Source organism: Rosa rugosa, chromosome 1, assembly GCF_958449725.1.
Source record: "Rosa rugosa chromosome 1, drRosRugo1.1, whole genome shotgun sequence".
NCBI lineage: Eukaryota > Viridiplantae > Streptophyta > Magnoliopsida > Rosales > Rosaceae > Rosa > Rosa rugosa.
Window position 1 is genome coordinate 70,175,387 of NC_084820.1, and position 18,505 is coordinate 70,193,891.

The window sequence follows — 18,505 nt, forward strand, 5'->3', positions numbered from 1 at the left end:
TAGAATTTACTAGCGATATCAGCCGTAAGAAATAAAAATTACTCAATATCTCATAACTTAAAATTACAATCGAATAATGTGCTTATATAGAACATAAATAAAAATTCCTTATAGACTACGACAAGGAAACCGAACTTAACTAAAATCATAATAAGATTCTAAATTCTAGAAGAATACTATGCTTGCCAAATTACTCCAATTTAACCACGTGGTGTGGTGTGTTGGTCGAATGGCCTAGTCTGGAACCCCCAGGTCTAGCGTTCGAATCCCAGCTCCATCCCGTGGCCAGCAGATTTGAGGGACCCTTTGGGTTCGTGCGTCTGCGGTGCAGTGGATTAGTCTGGCTTTACCAGGCTTTCGCCGCAATGTCGGTGCAGGTGTCCTGGCGCTGGGATACCACTGCATGGGTGTATGAGTTACTAACAACTAACCCGATCAAAAAAAAAAAAAAAAATTACTCCAATTTGTATCTAGGGTCCCAATTTTTATTTTGGTGAAAACCTAATATATCCAAAAGGGTTTTCCAAATTACTCCAATTTGTATCTAGGGTCTCAATTGTGATTTTAGTGAAAACCTAATATATCCAAAAGAGCAATTTACGAGTAATTCTACCTTTTAGAAGCCTATTTGAATACCAATTCCAATCTTCAAATCATTCTTCTTGATATGACAACGCTTCTTTTTTTTGATATTTTTTTGTTGAAATTGGCTAAAATCTCGTCTTACATTATCAGATGACTTTGTATTACAGTCAACATGTTGATTCAATTTAAGTTCAAGCATTAAGGTCATTAGTGTTTCAGTTATTGCTTGAGTTTCATTTTGAAACATCAGTTGGACCCTTTAGGCTTATGATCTTCTGGTGATGCATCATATCAGTTTTTGGAGCATATATAGAGATTGTCAACCCTAGGAGCACATGGATTTACGAAAACAGACCTGATGTTTTTGTAAGCCCTATTTTTCTACCAGTCAATGTTTGCCACATACCCCAGACCTAAATGAAAATACAACAAAATGCCTCGTGCAAGATGCAGACTTTCTGTGATTATAGATCCTCTCTGGACTGCAATTCAATTAAAGGTATTGTTATTGGTTTCAAATTTTGTTTCAGTAGATAAAAGTCTTCAACTTCTCCTATCTAAAATTCTGTATTTGTTCCTTGAATTGTTATCTGTTTCAGATTTTGAGTCTGAATATTCTGTATAATCTTAATAGCAAGCTTACACATATGATGCTTAGCATGGCATATGCATTTATTTATACAAATGTGGTAGGATATACCTGCCTTGGAATTGTAGTTAATCCAACTTATATGCCAAGGAATATTCTGTATAATCTTAATAGCAAGCTTACACATATGATGCTTAGCATGGCATATGCATTTATTTATACAAATGTGGTAGGATATACCTGCCTTGGAATTGTAGTTAATCCAACTTATATGCCAAGAGTTTTGGTAAAGTCTTTGCTTCCCTTAACAACATGGTTGTCATCATATCATAATCAATTGGATTTTTATGCCAAGTTTTAGCTTCCTTGCAACTTGTTGTTCTTAATTCATTAGTTTTGGTACTAGCAGATAAAAGTATTTGGTGAATGTTGTGTAATCTGTCCTCTATATATTTGGAGTCTGTTTTTGGAATGGAATTGGAAATATTAAAAGATAAATCACTTGGTTGGTCGGTCTGGGGAAGCTCTTGACTCTTGAGGGTTCTTCAAGTGGTTCAATGAGTATACTCTGGCAGCTGCTGGTGTTTAATGTTGGGGTGACTAGAGATTAGGGTTAATTGTATCATGTCGTCATATTTCATTCCAATGTTTATTTGACATCAAGCCAAGAGAGTATTCAACTTCTAATTTTCCATGAATCAATTATTAATTGCATGGTTTCCTTTGTGATATGTGCAGCCTAGTGTTCAAAATATCTACTACATAACCACAGCCTCATACAGACAATGATAAACATCTACCCTATAAGTGACATTTCATTCCACACTATGTATTTATCCAACTATAGCACATTATGTAGCTAACAATTTCCCAGCCCCTACTTCTGTAGATGCTTTTGAGGTATGGTAAATCCCAAGATGCATACAGAAATGTGCTTAATTGTGGATCACCATGTTTGCAAATCATGGCTTGTTGTTAAAAAATGTGAAATTATCACAACATATTAAATTCGCGCATTTATCATCATGATTGATGAATAGATACGGTTCATATATATATATTTTTTTGACTTTGTCAAGGGGAACTCAAATGCTTCTTAGGCTCAAGATAAACCTCTTAAGTGTATGTGAAATGCTCCAACTGTGCATTGCAGTACAGTGCCTGACCACTTTGACGCTAAATAACACCGACTATTTAGTACAGTGTCTGGCCACTTTAACAGCTTCGGGGTTCGAACTTAGGTTGGAAAGCACACCCAACTAGGCAAGAACCACTAGCCTACTTGCAGTGGTTGATACGGTTCATATCTTGAAATAACATTAAGTGATTGATGAATAGTTACGGTTCATATCTTGATACAATATTAACTGATTGACAAATTCGAACCGGTTTTAACAGAAGTATATTCCAAAAAGTAAATGAGGGTTCATGTAAATATATATATATATATATCAGTCCGGCTACGGTACCAATTTCCCATTTTCCCCCACTTTCCTATCACATTTTCACATCTTAACCATTTAGTTTTTAGGTCCTAATGTATAGACCATCTCTATAAAATTTCAACCAATTTGGTGACCGTTAAGACATCCAAAACTGCAAATTACAACAATGTATACGAATGGTTCCGGTTCGACAGATTAGGTTCATTCGTGTAAATTGCAGTTTTGGATGCCTTAACGATCACCAAATTGACTGAAATTTTGTAGAGATGATCTATACATTAGGATCTAAAAACTGAACGGTTAAGATCAAAATATGTGATCGGAAAGTGGGTGAAAACTGAAAATCCGTACTGAAATTTTAGTACGGACGTCCGCACATGAGAATATATATATATATATATATATATATATATATATCAAGAAAGAGAGTGGTAGAACTCGAGTAAGAGTTGCACCAATTGTCTAAAATCTTATCCAGATCATGAGGACTGAGGATGATGATGACCCATGTGCCAGGCTGCCACTATTTTTTAACAAGTGACCAACCCCAACTGACTGACTATTCTTCACCTTATCTGTGTGCTATCCTACTTCTCATTTCCTTATCCTCCTTCTATACACAAAAACAGACCCTTCTGTTTCAGCAGCGTAAGGACTCCAATGGCAGCCATTATCTCCTGCCACTCCAAATTCTTAGGAGCCAGCATACCCTTTAGTGTTGGCACTCGCTTCCCAGTTTCCCGCAACCTTTCTTCCCCAACTTCTTTTCAGTGTCGGATCCAGAACAACAAACAGGTGCTAATTTTGGGTTCTGCTCTTCTTCAAGTTCTTAATCTTTTTATTGGCAATCTTGAAATGTATATGTGATTTGGATACCCTTGATTTTGATTTTGATTTTGATGTATGCTCTGCATTTTGTTCAATCAAATTCTGGGAATTTAAGAAACCTGTAGAATGTGCGGACTTGTACATAATATAATGTAATGTTCGGCTCACAAAATTAGAAATGGAGTTCATGAACTGTAGTGTTTAGTAGTTTTGGGTGTGTTCTAATTTGTGCAAAATTTGTTTGTAGATAAGACCTACATTGAACTTTCCCTTGATTTTGATGTATATTCAGCAGTTGTTTTCAATGAAGTGAAAGAAATTTGTGGAATGTATGGACTGTTCATAACATATTGTTCAATTAGTAACATTAGAAAAATGGATGAGTTCATGAACTGTTATCTCTACTCGTATTGGGTGTGTTCTAAATTGTGCAGAAGTTGTTTGTAGCTAAGACACACACATTAATCGTTTTCACTTGTTTCAGCAGAAAGGGAGTTCTTTTTCAGTAAAGGAGTGTGTCATTTCAATAGCTTTGACGGTGGGGCTAATAACAGGAGTTCCTGCATTGGAATTGTCCAACAATGCTTATGCAGCTACCCCAGTACTGCCTGATCTGGCTGTACTGATCTCTGGACCGCCAATAAAGGACCCTGGGGCATTGTTGAGATATGCTCTGCCTATTGATAACAAGGCTATCAGGGAGGTACAAAAGCCGCTTGAAGATATCACAGAGAGTCTCAAGATAGCTGGAGTCAAGGCACTAGATTCAACTGAGAGGGTAATACATCAAACTAGATCTTTCTTTGTGTTTGTTTTTGGTTTTGTTGAAGGAATTAGATGATAACCGAGACTTTACTTTGTATGTAGAATTTGAGGCAGGCGTCTCGAGCACTGAAGCAGGGGAAGCCTTTAATTGTATCTGGATTAGCTGAGTCGAAGAAGGATCATGGTGCTGAATTGCTTGGCAAGCTGGAAGTAGGAATGGATGAGCTCCAACAGATTGTGGAGGATAAAAATAGAGATGGCATTGCTAAGAAACAGAAAGAACTACTACTCTATGTCGGAGGGTGAGTATGGTAGAAGCATTACTTTTGGCACGGTGAAGGTTTACTTTCTTATTTCATTAGGTGAACCTAATAGGCTAAAGAAAGATAAATAAATGATCTCCAAAGAAGCTCAATCTATGTCAAAAGAACTTGCAAACTTTCTGCATGTCTGGTTCCAACTATGTAATTGATTGTGGGGTGTTAGCATATTTCACTATCTCACTTGCATACATGTCATAGAGAGAATTTCCAAATTGTGCATTCACTGTCAAAATATTAAGCACCTACCATTTCTTATATCAGATGTCTTGAGTTCAAAAAAGTTTACGTCACAAACTAGTCTGTAGGTCTGGTAGTGTTACCACAAGACTTTACTGCTTATGAGTAAATATTAGTAATATGAGTGATATAAAAAGATTAGTGATACTCAGGCTTAGGAGTTGGTATTGTTAACTATTAGGGGAAGCACCACCCAAGCCCCGATGATGATTAGCTCAAAAGATGTTGAAGTGCATGAGATTGTAGTTATAACATGTGTAGTCTCATATATACCCTTGTCATTGACTGCAGCTGAGCTCTTCCTGGGGAATTGGATTTCTGCAGTGTTGAAGAGGACATGGTGGATGGATTCCCTTATGAAGTGCCCGAAGAATACCAAAGCATGCCTCTATTGAAGGGGAGAGCAACTGTGGATATGAAGGTCAAGGTTAAGGATAATCCTAACCTTACTGACTGTGTCTTTCGTATTGTCCTCGACGGTTACAATGCTCCTGTAACTTCTGGAAACTTTGTGGACTTGGTGGAAAGACACTTTTATGATGGCATGGAAATCCAAAGAGGTAAATTTCACATCAAGAATTTATATGATATCAGTTTGAGTGTCTTTTCTTAGTATTTACTGGTTCATCAGACTCAACAAGACTTATAGATTCTCATGGTTTATATTGCAGCGGACGGATTTGTTGTACAAACTGGTGATCCTGAAGGACCTGCAGAGGGTTTCATTGATCCAAGTACTGAGAAGACCAGGACAATACCTTTAGAAATCTCTGTAGTTGGAGAGAAAGCACCCTTTTATGGAGCAACTTTGGAAGTAAGATTCCTCCTCCCTTGTCACTCCCTCTCTCCCTTTGTATGTATATGATGTGTGTGTGTTTCTGTTGATTAGTTGCATATGTGATGGATGAAGGCTGAAAACAATAAGACCTAAACCTAATATAAAAGACCTAAAAGTAAAAAGAGAAGACATCACCTAATTGTCTGTGAGTCTGTGACTGTATTAAGCTGTATAACTGGAAATGATCTCACAGTGGCTTTGACATTGATGTGTTTGGCCAGGAACTGGGGCTATACAAGGCTCAGACAAAGCTTCCATTTAACGCATTTGGAACAATGGCAATGGCCCGAGATGTGAGAAACATTTCTCTTCTTCAAATGTATTTTTTCTTGGATCAATTTGATGGCTAACCGAGAGATTCCCATTGATTCTGTTGACAGGAATTTGAGAACAATTCTGCTTCAAGCCAGATATTTTGGTTACTAAAGGAAAGTGAACTAACTCCCAGTAACGCCAATATATTGGATGGTCGGTATGCAGTGTTCGGATACATTACAGAAAATGAGGACTTTTTGGCAGATGTCAAGGTTGGTGATGTTATCGAGTCTATCCAAGTTGTTTCTGGCCTGGAAAATCTAGCGAATCCAAGCTACAAGATTGCTGGCTAGACAAAAGCTTTTGTCTACTTTGGTGATATCCCTTATAAGTGTTTATAAGGCCATTTTCAACGAATTTCTTCGAGGCTCCTTCTGTTCATGTCTTCCATTTTAAGCGTGAGTTAATACACGGCAACCATTTTTAAGTCTTTCATTTCTAGAGAATTGTATCATTTAGAGAATGTATTCATCGACCGAATTCAAGTCCAGGTTATGCCTATATTTAACAGCATTGTATCATTACCTAAAACATTTTATCAGCAGAAATAATTTTCATTGATTACACCCATCCTCTCTGTTTTCCTTCACAATGCCCTACCGAAAGTGATCTCACGTGCGGTCACTTCCAATGCAATTTAGTGACTGAATCATGTACCTGTTAGCCTCTGCCGCCTCTGGTTCTAAGTTCATCTTTAGTGTTATCCATCTAATTAGGCCCACATAACTAGACTTATTAAGAAGAGGAAGTCATCCTTCAAATGAGATAAAACTCCACAGGTTGGGATTGGTGCGTTGCGTAAGTGCCAGACATGTAAACCTCTTGGTCATTATCGGAAGAACATCCTAATGATCATATTAATTCATGTATGAAAGCTCTGATATTTGGTCCATTTACTCAAAGTAACCAGGTTGTGAAATTACATGGATTTTCATAGATAGGAGATAACAAAAAGAAAGAAAAGCTTTACAAATCTAGTCCAACAAAGTAACAGATAGTGCAGAGCTCCTCTAAGCCTACAGCCTCCACAAATTTGTGTTCACTCCACTCTTCTTAATACTCAGATCTATCCAATTCAATAATATGCAGAATAATTCCATTCCCCACAACCTCTTTTGCATCAAATGAAGGAGAAGATCTTTCAAGGTCCTCGATACTTACGGAAGCAGAGACAACCCTGAGGATGATCATGAGGGAGCATACCTCCGCCTTTAGTTGTGTCGACAGCCTCCAACATGGCCACCACCTCATCCATCTCGGGCCGCTTATCGGGGTTAGCATCCCAACATCGCTTCATAACATTTGCAAGAGAACTTGGGCAACAACGAGGTATCTCAGGCCTCAGATTCTGTAGTTCCATATAGAAGTTTGATATCTCTTTTAGCTTTAAACTTATGATGATGAGTGATTTAAATGATGTTACTATAAGCAGCATTGAGTAGATAATCATTTAATGTAAGGTGGTCAAAGTTTCCATGCATCTGTTAATTCAACAAGTATAAAATATCTACCTGACGGACAACAGCTGATGTCACCTCTGAGAAACTAAGATCAGGATACGGCATGTCACAGCAGTATATTTCCCACAAGCATATGCCAAAACTGTACACATCACATTTCCTGTTATATGGATTGCCGTTGAGAACCTGTCCCAACCCAAGTCATTGACCACAAATCAGAAACAGAAGTACTGAGGAAATGGAAGGACTCTTTTTCTAATATGACCTATTATCTGCAAATGAGCTTGTTGATCAATAAATGAATGTTCAAGCACTGAAACAAGCAACTATGATTTTTGGAATGAAGAGCCAAGAACCTGAAAAGTTGCAGCAAGCAAATTGCCAAATGCTTAGTCACATGCTATCCATAACTATGGATTTGCAAAAATCATGATATTTGGAATATTTTGAGAGTCTACTTTCATCAATTAAATAGTCAATCAGCAGGTGGAGTTTTTATCACCAACTAATTTGTTAGGAAGCCCAGAGCATAAGCAAAATGTCAAATACAGTCCATATGTGGGCACAATATCAAAGTTACAGAGAGAAACAGTCCACCTATATCAGATTTTTTTTTTTTTAATATATATATATATTACAGATGGTGGTTCAAAGACAATGCAGTAAGATAAGTAAGATAGACACCCTTCTAGTATAAACCAGGAGACGTAATTTAAGTGGAGCATACTCCCCACACAATTTAGCATGTATGCACATGAGAAGCATGAGATAGTGATCAGGTTCATGGAAGATTTCAAATTAATGTTAATCTAAAGTATATACCTCTGGAGCCATGTAACCAAGGGTTCCAGTCTCCCCTGTCATGTCATGAGGATTTGAGGCCTCCACACGAGCAACCCCAAAGTCAGCTATTTTTACAGTACGTGTCTTGTCCAGAAGCATGTTTTCTGTTTTAACATCTCTGTGAACAATCTTCTGTGAATGGAGATAGCATAAACTGCAGAAATAGAAAGAATGGCCGAATTAGTATATATAACAGTAATTAATATGCAGCAGCCAAAAACTGAAAGATTCTTTTTTTTTTTTTTTTTGAAATGGAAAATATAAAGATAGAGTGGCGAATATACCCTCGTGCAAGATCTAGTGCCAATTGGACAACTACTTTGAAAGCCAGCTTCTTTCTGCGGTTCTTTATGAGGTAAGATTTCAGTGCACCACCAGGACAATACTCGACAACAACGCAACAAACATTACTTGGCATGCCAACCTGGCCATTATCTGTTTGTATGTTCAGCTCTGATGTTCCCATTGTCGCCCCTATAAACTGCAAATGATTGGGCATGAATACACTAGCAATGTCAGCGTAAGCATCCCAATTTGTATAATAAGAATCCAATTCCCACAAGTTTGTAGGTGCTGGACCCCATTTTGAGAACTGAGATCCACATTTAAAGTTCATTTTGTTTCAACACACCATTAGCCATCTTATATTTATGTAGAACTCCAACAGGAAAATAAAATTTATTGATACAGAGGCCTAACTAAGTGTGAACAACAATAACTAATGAAAATGTTTCAATTATGTTTTTTTCAATTGAGTGTAGCATGAAAGCTTGCACTGTCCGAGAGTGAAGACAGGGAAAACATTACCTTGGTTACATTAGGATGGTCAAGCTTATGCCACACAGCAACTTCTTGAGTAAATGCTGCTCTTAGAGAAGCTATTTCAGCGTCAGTTCTATGGCCCTCTTCTCCCCAATCTAGAAGTTTAACTGAGATTTGGAATACAGCATTTCAACACAGAACAGCTCAGTTTCTAAAACAGCAGCATTTCAACAATCAATAAATAAAATATGGTGCATAACGCTGAAGCTGATGTGACAATTACCATATAAAATCAACCATTCATGCAAACATAGTTATAATATAGCTTTCCCAGTAGACCTGGACTATTAACTGGTGTTTTTGGGTAGAATCACTTGAAACAAAAGTTTCCTGAGTTGTAAAGGTGAAAATGATTTGACGGTTAAGTAAGAGACACTAGGGTAAGTCAAAATTTTCTATATGAACTGGTTAAATTCTCCAACTTTTTGTCTCCACAGAGAGTGGTGTATACCAGGTGCATATCTATCACTAACTAGACGTACAAATGTTTTTTTTTTTTTTTCTTTTTCTTTTTCACAGTGCAATTAATACAGCAAACTGCCCACTGCCCACTGCTCCCAATCCGTGAATCACGGACCTGGTGAGGCAAAGGGTCTATCACAAGCCAGCCACTCTGATGAGAACAAAAGCACATAAGAAGAGTTCAAAAAGAACATTTTCTCTTTTAGTTATAGACAAATTAAAGAACATTTTCCCTTTTAGTTATAGACAAATTAAAGTCAGATATATGAAGAAAAAAAGGAAGAAAGAATCTTTTCAAGTGTTCAAAACTTGACTTCCCACATCAGGAACAATGGAGATAATGGACAGAAAATTTGAGGAACTAGCAGTAAGTAAAAGTACTCCAATCCTTCACCAACCAACCTTGAAGCTTATATAATTACCAAATAATAGCCCTTAGCCAGCGTCAACAAATCAAGAAAGAGACTAAAAAGACCCATTTCAGGAGGACTTTTATGTCATTTGCCACCCAAAAAACAATAAACTTCCTAATTCCTTCCACAACTAGAGAAAACAAGTTATTAGACAAAACAAGAAATTTCAATCTTAAGACTCCATCAGTCATCTAGAAAGCTTAGAACTTGATCACAATTACACCTCTAGAAACCAGTCTGATATATATGCATGTAAATCATTAACTATCCAAGACCAGCCATCTTTTGCAAGAAAGATAGAATTTTTTAGAAAATGGGTAGCAACAGTTTCTGCTTTACCCTCCAAATAATGAGAGCCTTGTGCAACGAAACAGAGCAAACGAGTGGAAAATAGTCAAAATTACCGGCGACGTCTATGCCGTCGTAAATGCCACGGTGGACGGTGCCGAAGGTGCCTCTGGCAATAGCACCCTTGACTATGAGCTTGGAAGGATCAATCTCCCACTCTTGCCTCCTGGTGGGACCCACCACCCTAGCTGCTGCTGCTTCCGCTTCCAGTTCTTGTTCTTGTTGCTCCTGCTGGTCTCTGTTCTTGTTCTTCTCCATAGTCCATGCCCTGCTCAGATGCTTCTGAAGCTGCTCGTCCAAGCTCTTCAGATCTATCTGGTCCGCCCTCACATACCCACCGCCGCCGCCGTCGTCGTTCTTCTCCTTCATTTTTCAGGCTATTAATATTCAAGTACAGAGAGACCCAGAACAGGGCAGGCAAGGAGGCTTAAAGGGTTTCTGTTTTGGGTTGTTTTGCTTATGTGTGTGTGTGGAAACTAGACAGAGAGGTGTCTCTGTGTGCTCGTGTCGCGCTTGTGCTCTCTGACTCTCTCTATTAATGGTGTCACCCAGACAAAGGAAGCAGGACTAGTAGAAGAAGTACTAATACTACTACTGCTGCTCTGTTTTCTCTCGCTATCATCCATGTGGGCACATGGATTTTGCCCGAAGACGACGTGTGTTTCTGACCCACCTCACTCTCTCCTCCGAGTCCTCTCTTTCTCTCTCTCTCTCTCTCATGATTATTATTTTCACAGTCAACATGCCTTTGCTTTCTTTATTTATTTTTTTCTTTTATTATTCATAAATAGAAACGGATTTAGGGAATAGGGATTTCTCTCATTTTCTACCTATATGATCAAAATTGTTTAAATATTAAATCCTGAATTAATAAGGTTGGTCGAGCGGTCTACCATGAAACTCTCATATTTTGGTGTTCGAATCCAAACTTCCACTAGTTTGTGGCTAGCAGTTTTGAGAGACATTCGGATTTATGTGCCTGTAACAGGAGATTCATTTGGTTTTATTAGGATATTCTTGTAAATCTAATCTGAATGCTAAGTAATTACTAACTGAGTGAGTGGATGTAGTACTAACTCGATAACATAACCAATGTAGCAAGTCACTCTCCCCCATTAAAAAAAATGTTTAAAGATCATTTCTCTCAAAAAAATTTATAAAGCAAGAATCGATTATTTTGGCCAAAGAGCAGAATATTTTGATAGAAGATGAGTTTAGTTTGTTAGGGTAAGGCTTCGCCAAAAAGTGTTGCTGCTTCTATCGATATGATTTCACAATTTGTACGTCTGAATAATAGACTACATTTTTTTTCTATGATAATTATATATATAATTTTTTTTCTCAACATACAAGTCACATGGTGGATTTAATGCCACACTGACATTTTTTCAGAAACTGCAACTACTTAATCTGCTTCTCCCATTTTATACAAAAAACTTGGACAATAAGAGTGTGGAATCCCCATTTCCAAAATTAAAATATCACCTCCCAAGTCCCAACTGGTAAATCAGTTACGGTTGGCAGATATTTTTATGATTAAAAGTGGAAACTATCGTTGGTGTGGAAGAAAAGAGAACCTGGGTCGAGTGGTCAAGGCTTGTCTATGCCAATTTGGGTATGTTCGGTTTCATTATTGAGCAACATACGTGGCTTATATACGAAAGGTTCCATTTTTGGGTGTGTACTTTCAATCTAACAAAGAAAACATGTACCCTCTAGGCTTTAGCTTCTTTGCTGTGCACCAATCTGTGTGACTGACCCCAAAAGTTAGAAAAGCTACATACAATGGGCATCAAGACAATTCACAATGCTTGATTTAGTTCGTCCTCAGTTGGATTTGATCCGTAATAGCTGCGTTCGAGTAGCATCTTTCAATAGTTCAATATCTTGAGCTGAACATCGACAATGCGCTTGATAAACTGCAATACTTGGTGAGGTTTAACGAAATGAAGCACTTTCGAAGTATGAACAAGGAAGTTTTGGGATGTTTACAAACAACAAAATATCTTTCTTTCGGTAACTGTAATACCGTTCAGTGTTAGCTTTCCAATGGATCAGTAGCTGGTTGTTTTTGTTGAACATAACACCACCATGCATGTGAAGCCCTGCACTTTTTGACTAAATTCAGCATCAAAAGGAGAGGTCACTGGTAATATAGTCACGAGGAGGCAAAATAGGGATTAGAGATTGAATGACCCGTGATTCCAGGTCCAAATTCATCTTTACCAGACGGCCACTGTGAGTTACAACTATTTTCGGACTACATTTCGTGCCGACATGAACATGTTTGTCCAGGAAATAGAGCACCAACTAGGGATCCAAATCCCCAATAACAGGGACCAAACGCCGTTTCACTACTATATTGTGGCATATAAATAAGTTTCACTACTATATTGTGGCACATAAATAAGTTTACAAAATTGCGCCTTGTAACCAAAAAACACCTGCGCCTTTGGGGTATAATCCCATATTCCAAGTTGGGGACTGGTCATCACCTATACAAAATATATATATATATATATATCTAATCTCGTCGAGAAATGTTTGTCATGATTCCGACTTGATAAGTTGTAAGAACAGAAACACCATCCTACTGACGATGCGTTTATGGTTAGAAACCACGAGGGCGTTTCTTTTTCTCTGGTGTGGGATGTACTTGTGCCTTGACCCCATATGTTTTTACCTGGAAATTTTCGAAAGCCTCAGAGATTGGCCCAACCTGTACATTATATTGAGATTTGTTACTGGAAAGAAACAATAATGAAGAGAAATTGATCAAATTGCGGCAACATATAAATTGACGGACCAGCTCAGGCTTTTTTGAATAGACCCTCACTATCAAATCTTGATATGATGTAGGCAGCAAGTGACTGATGCGATCATCACGGATTGGGAATTTCTCCTTACTCTCATAGTCCTGAACAGAAATCAAACTTGATTTGATGATGCAAAGAAACATAAAACTTACTCAAATTACCCCCTATTTGCATCCTACAGCTATTAGTTTCATAACACTCGGTAGTAGTTATTCTTGACTCAGTAAAGGTAAAACACATTCTTTAGTACAAAAAAATCAAACTCAGAAGGTAAGTGGGGTACCTGGAAAAAGTTGATGCTGGAAGAGATACATGCAGAAACAGGAGGGAAGAAGAATTAAATGATGAACACCAAAAATGCAGAAGAAATAGCCTGTTAAAAGAACATACTCAGGTTACCTTTGAAGGGGATTTTGACTTCCGCGAGTCAAATCAATCCTGATGTTGGTAACAGCAACATCCTCCTCTTTCAATATAACACCTCCATTTGTCTGTTACAAAAGTAAGAGGAGATAAGGGATCAAACAGCAATGAAACAATAGTGACCAGTCGTATTCAAGCAAGCTTAAGTTGGGACCTGAGAACAAACAATATCTTGAGCAGTGACGTTTTTGAAATGTTCCATTTGCTCCTTGGGTACGGCATACTCATTGCAGAACTGCCACAAAAAATGTCAAACCACAGTAAGTTAAGACCCTATGATTTCTCAGTGTACAGGAAAGGATTCAACAGAGAATCTTAATCAGCTTACCTGATAGAGATTTCTCCTCCTAATGCGCAGGATTAAGTCCCTAGCCTCCTTTAGCTCTTCATTCGGAGCTGTCTCAATAGTTCTGATTATTGAGTCATCTAACTGCATTTGAACAATTCCAAGATAGAACTCACTATGAATGAAAGCACTAAACTATATGTGAAATAAAACTTAGTATACAACTCTTGAAACCTTCCAATATTCAGCTGGATCCTCAATGTGAGATGATATTTGTAGATAATCATTTGCTTTCACCAGGGCATCCACCACCATAAGCTCTATGGCCTACAAATGGTAAAATGTCAGAAAATTTTGAAATCCTAACGACATCAAACTGGGACAATGAAAGAAAAAGACTGCACAAACAAAAAAGGGAGATGTATGTATCTGATGCTAAAGAGAAAGGTATGAGTGAAGAACTCTGTTTTATACCTTTACTTTTGGATGTGTATAAACTGTTCGATACAAATCCGCCCGAGTGACAAATAATTTGTGGACGGTGAGATCTATATAATATTAGGCAACCATCAGAAGCACAAAAAGAGAAATCAAATAGAAATGTGATTGATTTGGCAAAATACTAACAGTCTTTAGCACGGTAGCAGATCTCATCATCCAAAACCCGCATTGTTTCCATTAATCTGCAAGAGCAGTAAAGTATATGAAGCCACAGAAGATTGTCCTTATTTATTTTCATTCAGTTGATAATACACCAACTCAATAATATTACATTTAACTTTAGCTACAATGAACCGATAATAGATAAATTTAACTTTAGTTCATACAACCTTCGAAACTCAAAATTACATCCCAGCCCACAAGCTCGGCTGTCACGGACAATATAATCAAACCTGTGATCATTAATATATCCATAGCATTAGATTATGTGAAGAAAGGCACATAAATAGACATAAAATAGAGTTCAGATGAGCGATACAAATGATGAAACCTTCAAAAGTTACTTACTTGTCCACATCAATACCATTACGGCCATTTGCCACAATTTCATACAGAAAAGGCTTCTCCCTGGAGCTCTACATAAACAATTAAATAAAAAAAACAAATGTTACAGATATGATGACAAAAAGTTGCATCAAATGAACAAAATTACACTAATGCTCATTTCAACGCATCTTACTTTTGCATTGGCATTTTCAGAAGCAAGTATCATCTCCTGCAGAGGGAAAACAAAAATCATTGATTCTGGAAAAGTAAATCTAAGTTTCCTTGTTATAGACTCATTAGCAGACTATCAATAAAACATATTTGGTGTAACAGATTCTAAACTCATAAAAAATCTCCAATAATATATTTAATCATTAATGATTCCTCAGTCTCGGGGCATTCAATTACTTACCTTAACTCTTTTAATCATCTCAGGGTCAATATCAATATGATGCTGATTAACAATGTGGTCAATCATCTTAACTGACATATCCTCATGAGACCTAGAACGACAGAAAGTACATGTATGACATTAAACATATAAAAATTTGTTTCAAAAAATCACAAAGACATAAAATGCTAAAGCGCGTTCCAACGACAGGTTATTTTGCCTCCTGTCCTTTTATGATGAGAAACAGCACAACAGACATTTCCTATATACAGAAAACTCTGCCATATTTAAGGATGAAAATGTATAACATACCAATGGGAACCACTCTGAACCCGTGGAAGAAACTCCCGTTCAAACAAGTGACTGAAAGGCCCATGGCCAACATCATGCAATAGACCTATAATTTTATTGAACAAGAGTTATCAGATGATTAAATACCGAGGAGGCAACATTTGAAAAACAAATATATTCACCTGCAATTTTTACTGTCTGGAGATCAAAGCGGTCAATATCAAGTTCGAGACCCTGTAAACATGCAATCGTATATAAGACCATCAAAAAGTTCTGGCATTTTCTAATTCTCACTTCTCAGTACCCAAGTAACATAGACTACAGCTTCACACCTGATAACTTTTGAGCCTCTGAACAGCTTCACCAGCAAGCCAATAGACACCAAGCGAATGCTCAAACCTGGAATGCACAGCCCCAGGAAAAACTGAGTTTGTCACTCCTGAGACAAGTCAAAACATAAATGTAAGCATATAGCAAGTTCAACGCTAGCCAACACACTATATTTGGTAGAAGTTCAAATACAACTTTACAATCCTAATCTAGAAATTCCGAAGCCATATGCACATAACAAGCATGCATATCGGGCATACTTGGAACAACAACAAGAATGCCGGTGAACAAATCTTGCAGACATTAACTACTCCAGCATTAACAATTCATCCGAAAGACTTAGAAACAAGACATGTATGATAATGGACCGAGGAAAGGGCACAAACTCACCGAGTTGTTTCAGGTCTCGAAGCCTGCAAAATCCAACACAAACAAAGCAGAAAATTGAAACCATTAGCTAATAGCAAGAACGCCAACAAAATAATGTCATTCAACCAAAACAGAAAGAACCCATCTTTATTGATACAAAAACTCAACTTACCTCTGAAACTCCTCAGTATCAATAAACTTCAAAGAAAGCTGCACCCACAAAAAAGAAAAATACTTAACATTGACTATTGTCAAACATTAAAAATTCCAAATTTTCAATCTTTTCCTAACCTACTAAGTCAAAAACCATAGTATATAAAAAAACCATATCCTAATTAACAAAAGCTATAAACTTTGTTCAAAAGTTTCAAAATGGGGTCAATAGAAAGAGTACCGGATCGAGGTAAATGTTGCCGTGGACATTGTCGTGGACGTGCTTGGAGGAACGGAGGTCTTGGCCGGAACTCAAACTGTATATCGGAGACAACAAAACGCCGTCGTTGCTGTAAGCCCCCATTGCTGGTGGGTGAACAGAGAATAAGGTCAGAGATGAACAGAGACAATAGTATTAATGGGAAGACAGTGATTAAGATTGGCAGAGAGAACTCACCGGTTCCAAGAAACTGGAAAGACAGAAGAGTTGTGCCACCAAAAGCAGAGGGAGGTTGTTAATTGATGAGAGGGAATAATAATAATTTTTATTTGATATATATATTAAATTTATTACCAATGGTCCTCTAGGGCTCCTTTCTCTTTTGACACCAGTTGTTCCAGTGAAGCAGGAGAGATTGAGAGAGAGATGGAGAGATTGAGAGGTATGTGGGTTTTTATTTGCTGTGTACTATCATCGTGTCGTGCACTTTCAGAGTTTGAGATCGTGACGTATCTTTATCATAAAGGAACATCCGAACAAATTCTAGATTCAAAACTCCTAAATTGTTACATTGATTTATGAAAATTTTGCTACGATTTAGCAGAAAATTCATTGATGAATAGGTGATTGACGTATTTGAAATTACACATAAGATTCTTCTGTCATACAAATTTCGTCATTTTTATTTTTCGGGTAATCAGAAAAATTGTGTTTGGTTTGGATCTTCTCGACTCAATTTAAGCCGACATTTTATATAATTCTTGACATGCTCGTATATGTTTAGTTTATGTCGTGTTTATGTTATGTTATGCTCATGCTCATGCGAGTAATATGGTCAAACAATATCATATTGTGCTTCTGTTGTGTCTAGTTTGGATATTTTCGACTCAGTTTTTTTTTATTTTTAATAAGTAGTGGTCTTTTTATTTATTTACTTAGAAGAATGCAGAGTACGGGTGTGACTTGATGTAGCAACATCCTCACTTACGGAGCGAGTAATGGATTGGCCCACGCATATCCCTATCAATAACATTGGTTAGAGGTAGGTTGTGAGAAGCAACCCTCATGAGCCAAGGAGGCACAACCTCGAACCATTGAATTAACAATCCTCAGTTTAAGCCTGTATTTTGTGCAATTCGTAACATGCTCACATGTGTTTAGTCTACGTCGTGTCTGTCATATGTTATGCTCTTGCTCATGCAAGTAATATGGCCAATCAGTATCATATCATTGCTCGTGTTCATGTTATGTTGCGTTTGTTTGAACCAAAAATGAGTATTTTGGCCTGACAAGGCGTGTCTTGGAGAAATTGAGCCAATGTCAGTGTCGACAAGTTCGAAATATATTATTTATAGGCTAAATAAAGCCTACCTGCAGAATTATGAAATATTATGCAAGTTGCAAGAAAAGACATGCCCATGCGAATATTCATACTCCATTCAATTAAGGAATATGACATGCGTGGGGAAGCATTCAACTACATTTCATGGTGGTCAACACTGGAAAACCTATCATGATTCCATTAGTGCTTAATTGGAAAACCTACCATAATTCCATTAGTGCTTAACCCATCATGATTTGTTTAAGGCCAACCACTATGGCTTGGTAGCCTATATATAGAGGCTACAACGAAGTAACAAAGACACACAATTCATCAATTAATCTCTACGATTATCCAAGCCTCTCCGGAGCAACCCTTCTCCTTCTCTTACCGGTGACCACACTCCAGTCCCAGAATCCTCAGGAGCCGACTGTCAGTGCCACCAAACCCTCTGTCAACGTGCTTCGGTCCTAGTCTCCTCGGGAGCCGACTGTAGTACCGCGACCACAACGGTTAAGGAACTAGCCAAGTAATGGTAACGCCCTCGCAAACCAGCCAATCTAAAGTCACGCTTTAACAAGTTCTCCCCACTTCCCAGTGATTTTGGCTCTGCTCGATCTACGACGTCGAGTATCGATTGTGTGA

The 18,505-nt window shown here is 37.7% G+C and overlaps 3 protein-coding genes across 4 annotated transcripts; 1 reads left to right on the top strand and 2 right to left on the bottom strand.

Annotated features, from left to right (window-relative positions):
* The first annotated feature begins 3,162 nt into the window (after positions 1-3,162).
* LOC133706661 (peptidyl-prolyl cis-trans isomerase CYP38, chloroplastic) lies at positions 3,163-6,497 on the top strand. Of its 2 annotated transcripts, none has more exons than XM_062132205.1 (7): positions 3,163-3,414; positions 3,932-4,225; positions 4,315-4,514; positions 5,097-5,332; positions 5,444-5,586; positions 5,832-5,903; positions 5,991-6,497. In XM_062132205.1, the coding sequence occupies exons 1-7, from the start codon at positions 3,280-3,282 to the stop codon at positions 6,216-6,218; spliced, it is 1,308 nt and encodes a 435-aa protein (XP_061988189.1). In that variant the 5' UTR covers positions 3,163-3,279; the 3' UTR covers positions 6,219-6,497. The 2 variants fall into 2 exon arrangements, with proteins under 2 accessions (XP_061988189.1, XP_061988198.1); XM_062132214.1 differs by having other exon boundaries at positions 3,165-3,414; positions 3,935-4,225.
* Positions 6,498-6,777: 280 nt separating this feature from the next.
* LOC133726546 (serine/threonine-protein kinase STY13) lies at positions 6,778-10,894 on the bottom strand. The gene is made up of 6 exons (XM_062154111.1): positions 10,330-10,894; positions 9,036-9,157; positions 8,513-8,709; positions 8,208-8,382; positions 7,437-7,571; positions 6,778-7,273 (listed from the first exon to the last, which is right to left on the bottom strand). Exons 1-6 carry the CDS (start codon positions 10,640-10,642, stop codon positions 7,067-7,069), a joined length of 1,149 nt encoding a protein of 382 aa, XP_062010095.1. The 5' UTR covers positions 10,643-10,894; the 3' UTR covers positions 6,778-7,066.
* Positions 10,895-12,453: 1,559 nt separating this feature from the next.
* On the bottom strand, positions 12,454-17,039 carry LOC133706674 (uncharacterized). The gene is made up of 21 exons (XM_062132224.1): positions 16,894-17,039; positions 16,777-16,789; positions 16,561-16,685; positions 16,339-16,376; positions 16,188-16,210; positions 15,800-15,906; positions 15,650-15,701; positions 15,489-15,573; positions 15,198-15,288; positions 14,979-15,014; positions 14,807-14,874; positions 14,629-14,691; positions 14,426-14,481; positions 14,273-14,346; positions 14,033-14,125; positions 13,841-13,942; positions 13,667-13,747; positions 13,489-13,580; positions 13,373-13,388; positions 13,080-13,190; positions 12,454-12,992 (listed from the first exon to the last, which is right to left on the bottom strand). Exons 3-21 carry the CDS (start codon positions 16,681-16,683, stop codon positions 12,885-12,887), a joined length of 1,419 nt encoding a protein of 472 aa, XP_061988208.1. The 5' UTR covers positions 16,684-16,685; positions 16,777-16,789; positions 16,894-17,039; the 3' UTR covers positions 12,454-12,884.
* Between the last annotated feature and the right edge of the window lie 1,466 nt (positions 17,040-18,505).

Coding starts and splice junctions, on each gene's coding strand:
- LOC133726546 (XM_062154111.1), bottom strand. CDS start 10,642: ATGAAGGAGAAGAACGACGACGGCGGCGGCGGTGGGTATGTGAGGGCG. Junction 9,158..10,329: donor CGACGGCATAGACGTCGCCG/GTAATTTTGACT, acceptor TCCAAATCTCAG/TTAAACTTCTAGATTGGGGA. Junction 7,572..8,207: donor TTGGTTACATGGCTCCAGAG/GTATATACTTTA, acceptor GGGTTGGGACAG/GTTCTCAACGGCAATCCATA.
- LOC133706674 (XM_062132224.1), bottom strand. CDS start 16,683: ATGGGGGCTTACAGCAACGACGGCGTTTTGTTGTCTCCGATATACAGT. Junction 16,377..16,560: donor GCAACATTTACCTCGATCCG/GTACTCTTTCTA, acceptor TTGTGGGTGCAG/CTTTCTTTGAAGTTTATTGA. Junction 13,943..14,032: donor ATCCAGCTGAATATTGGAAG/GTTTCAAGAGTT, acceptor GTTCAAATGCAG/TTAGATGACTCAATAATCAG.
- LOC133706661 (XM_062132205.1), top strand. CDS start 3,280: ATGGCAGCCATTATCTCCTGCCACTCCAAATTCTTAGGAGCCAGCATA. Junction 3,415..3,931: donor GGATCCAGAACAACAAACAG/GTGCTAATTTTG, acceptor CACTTGTTTCAG/CAGAAAGGGAGTTCTTTTTC. Junction 5,333..5,443: donor TGGCATGGAAATCCAAAGAG/GTAAATTTCACA, acceptor TTTATATTGCAG/CGGACGGATTTGTTGTACAA.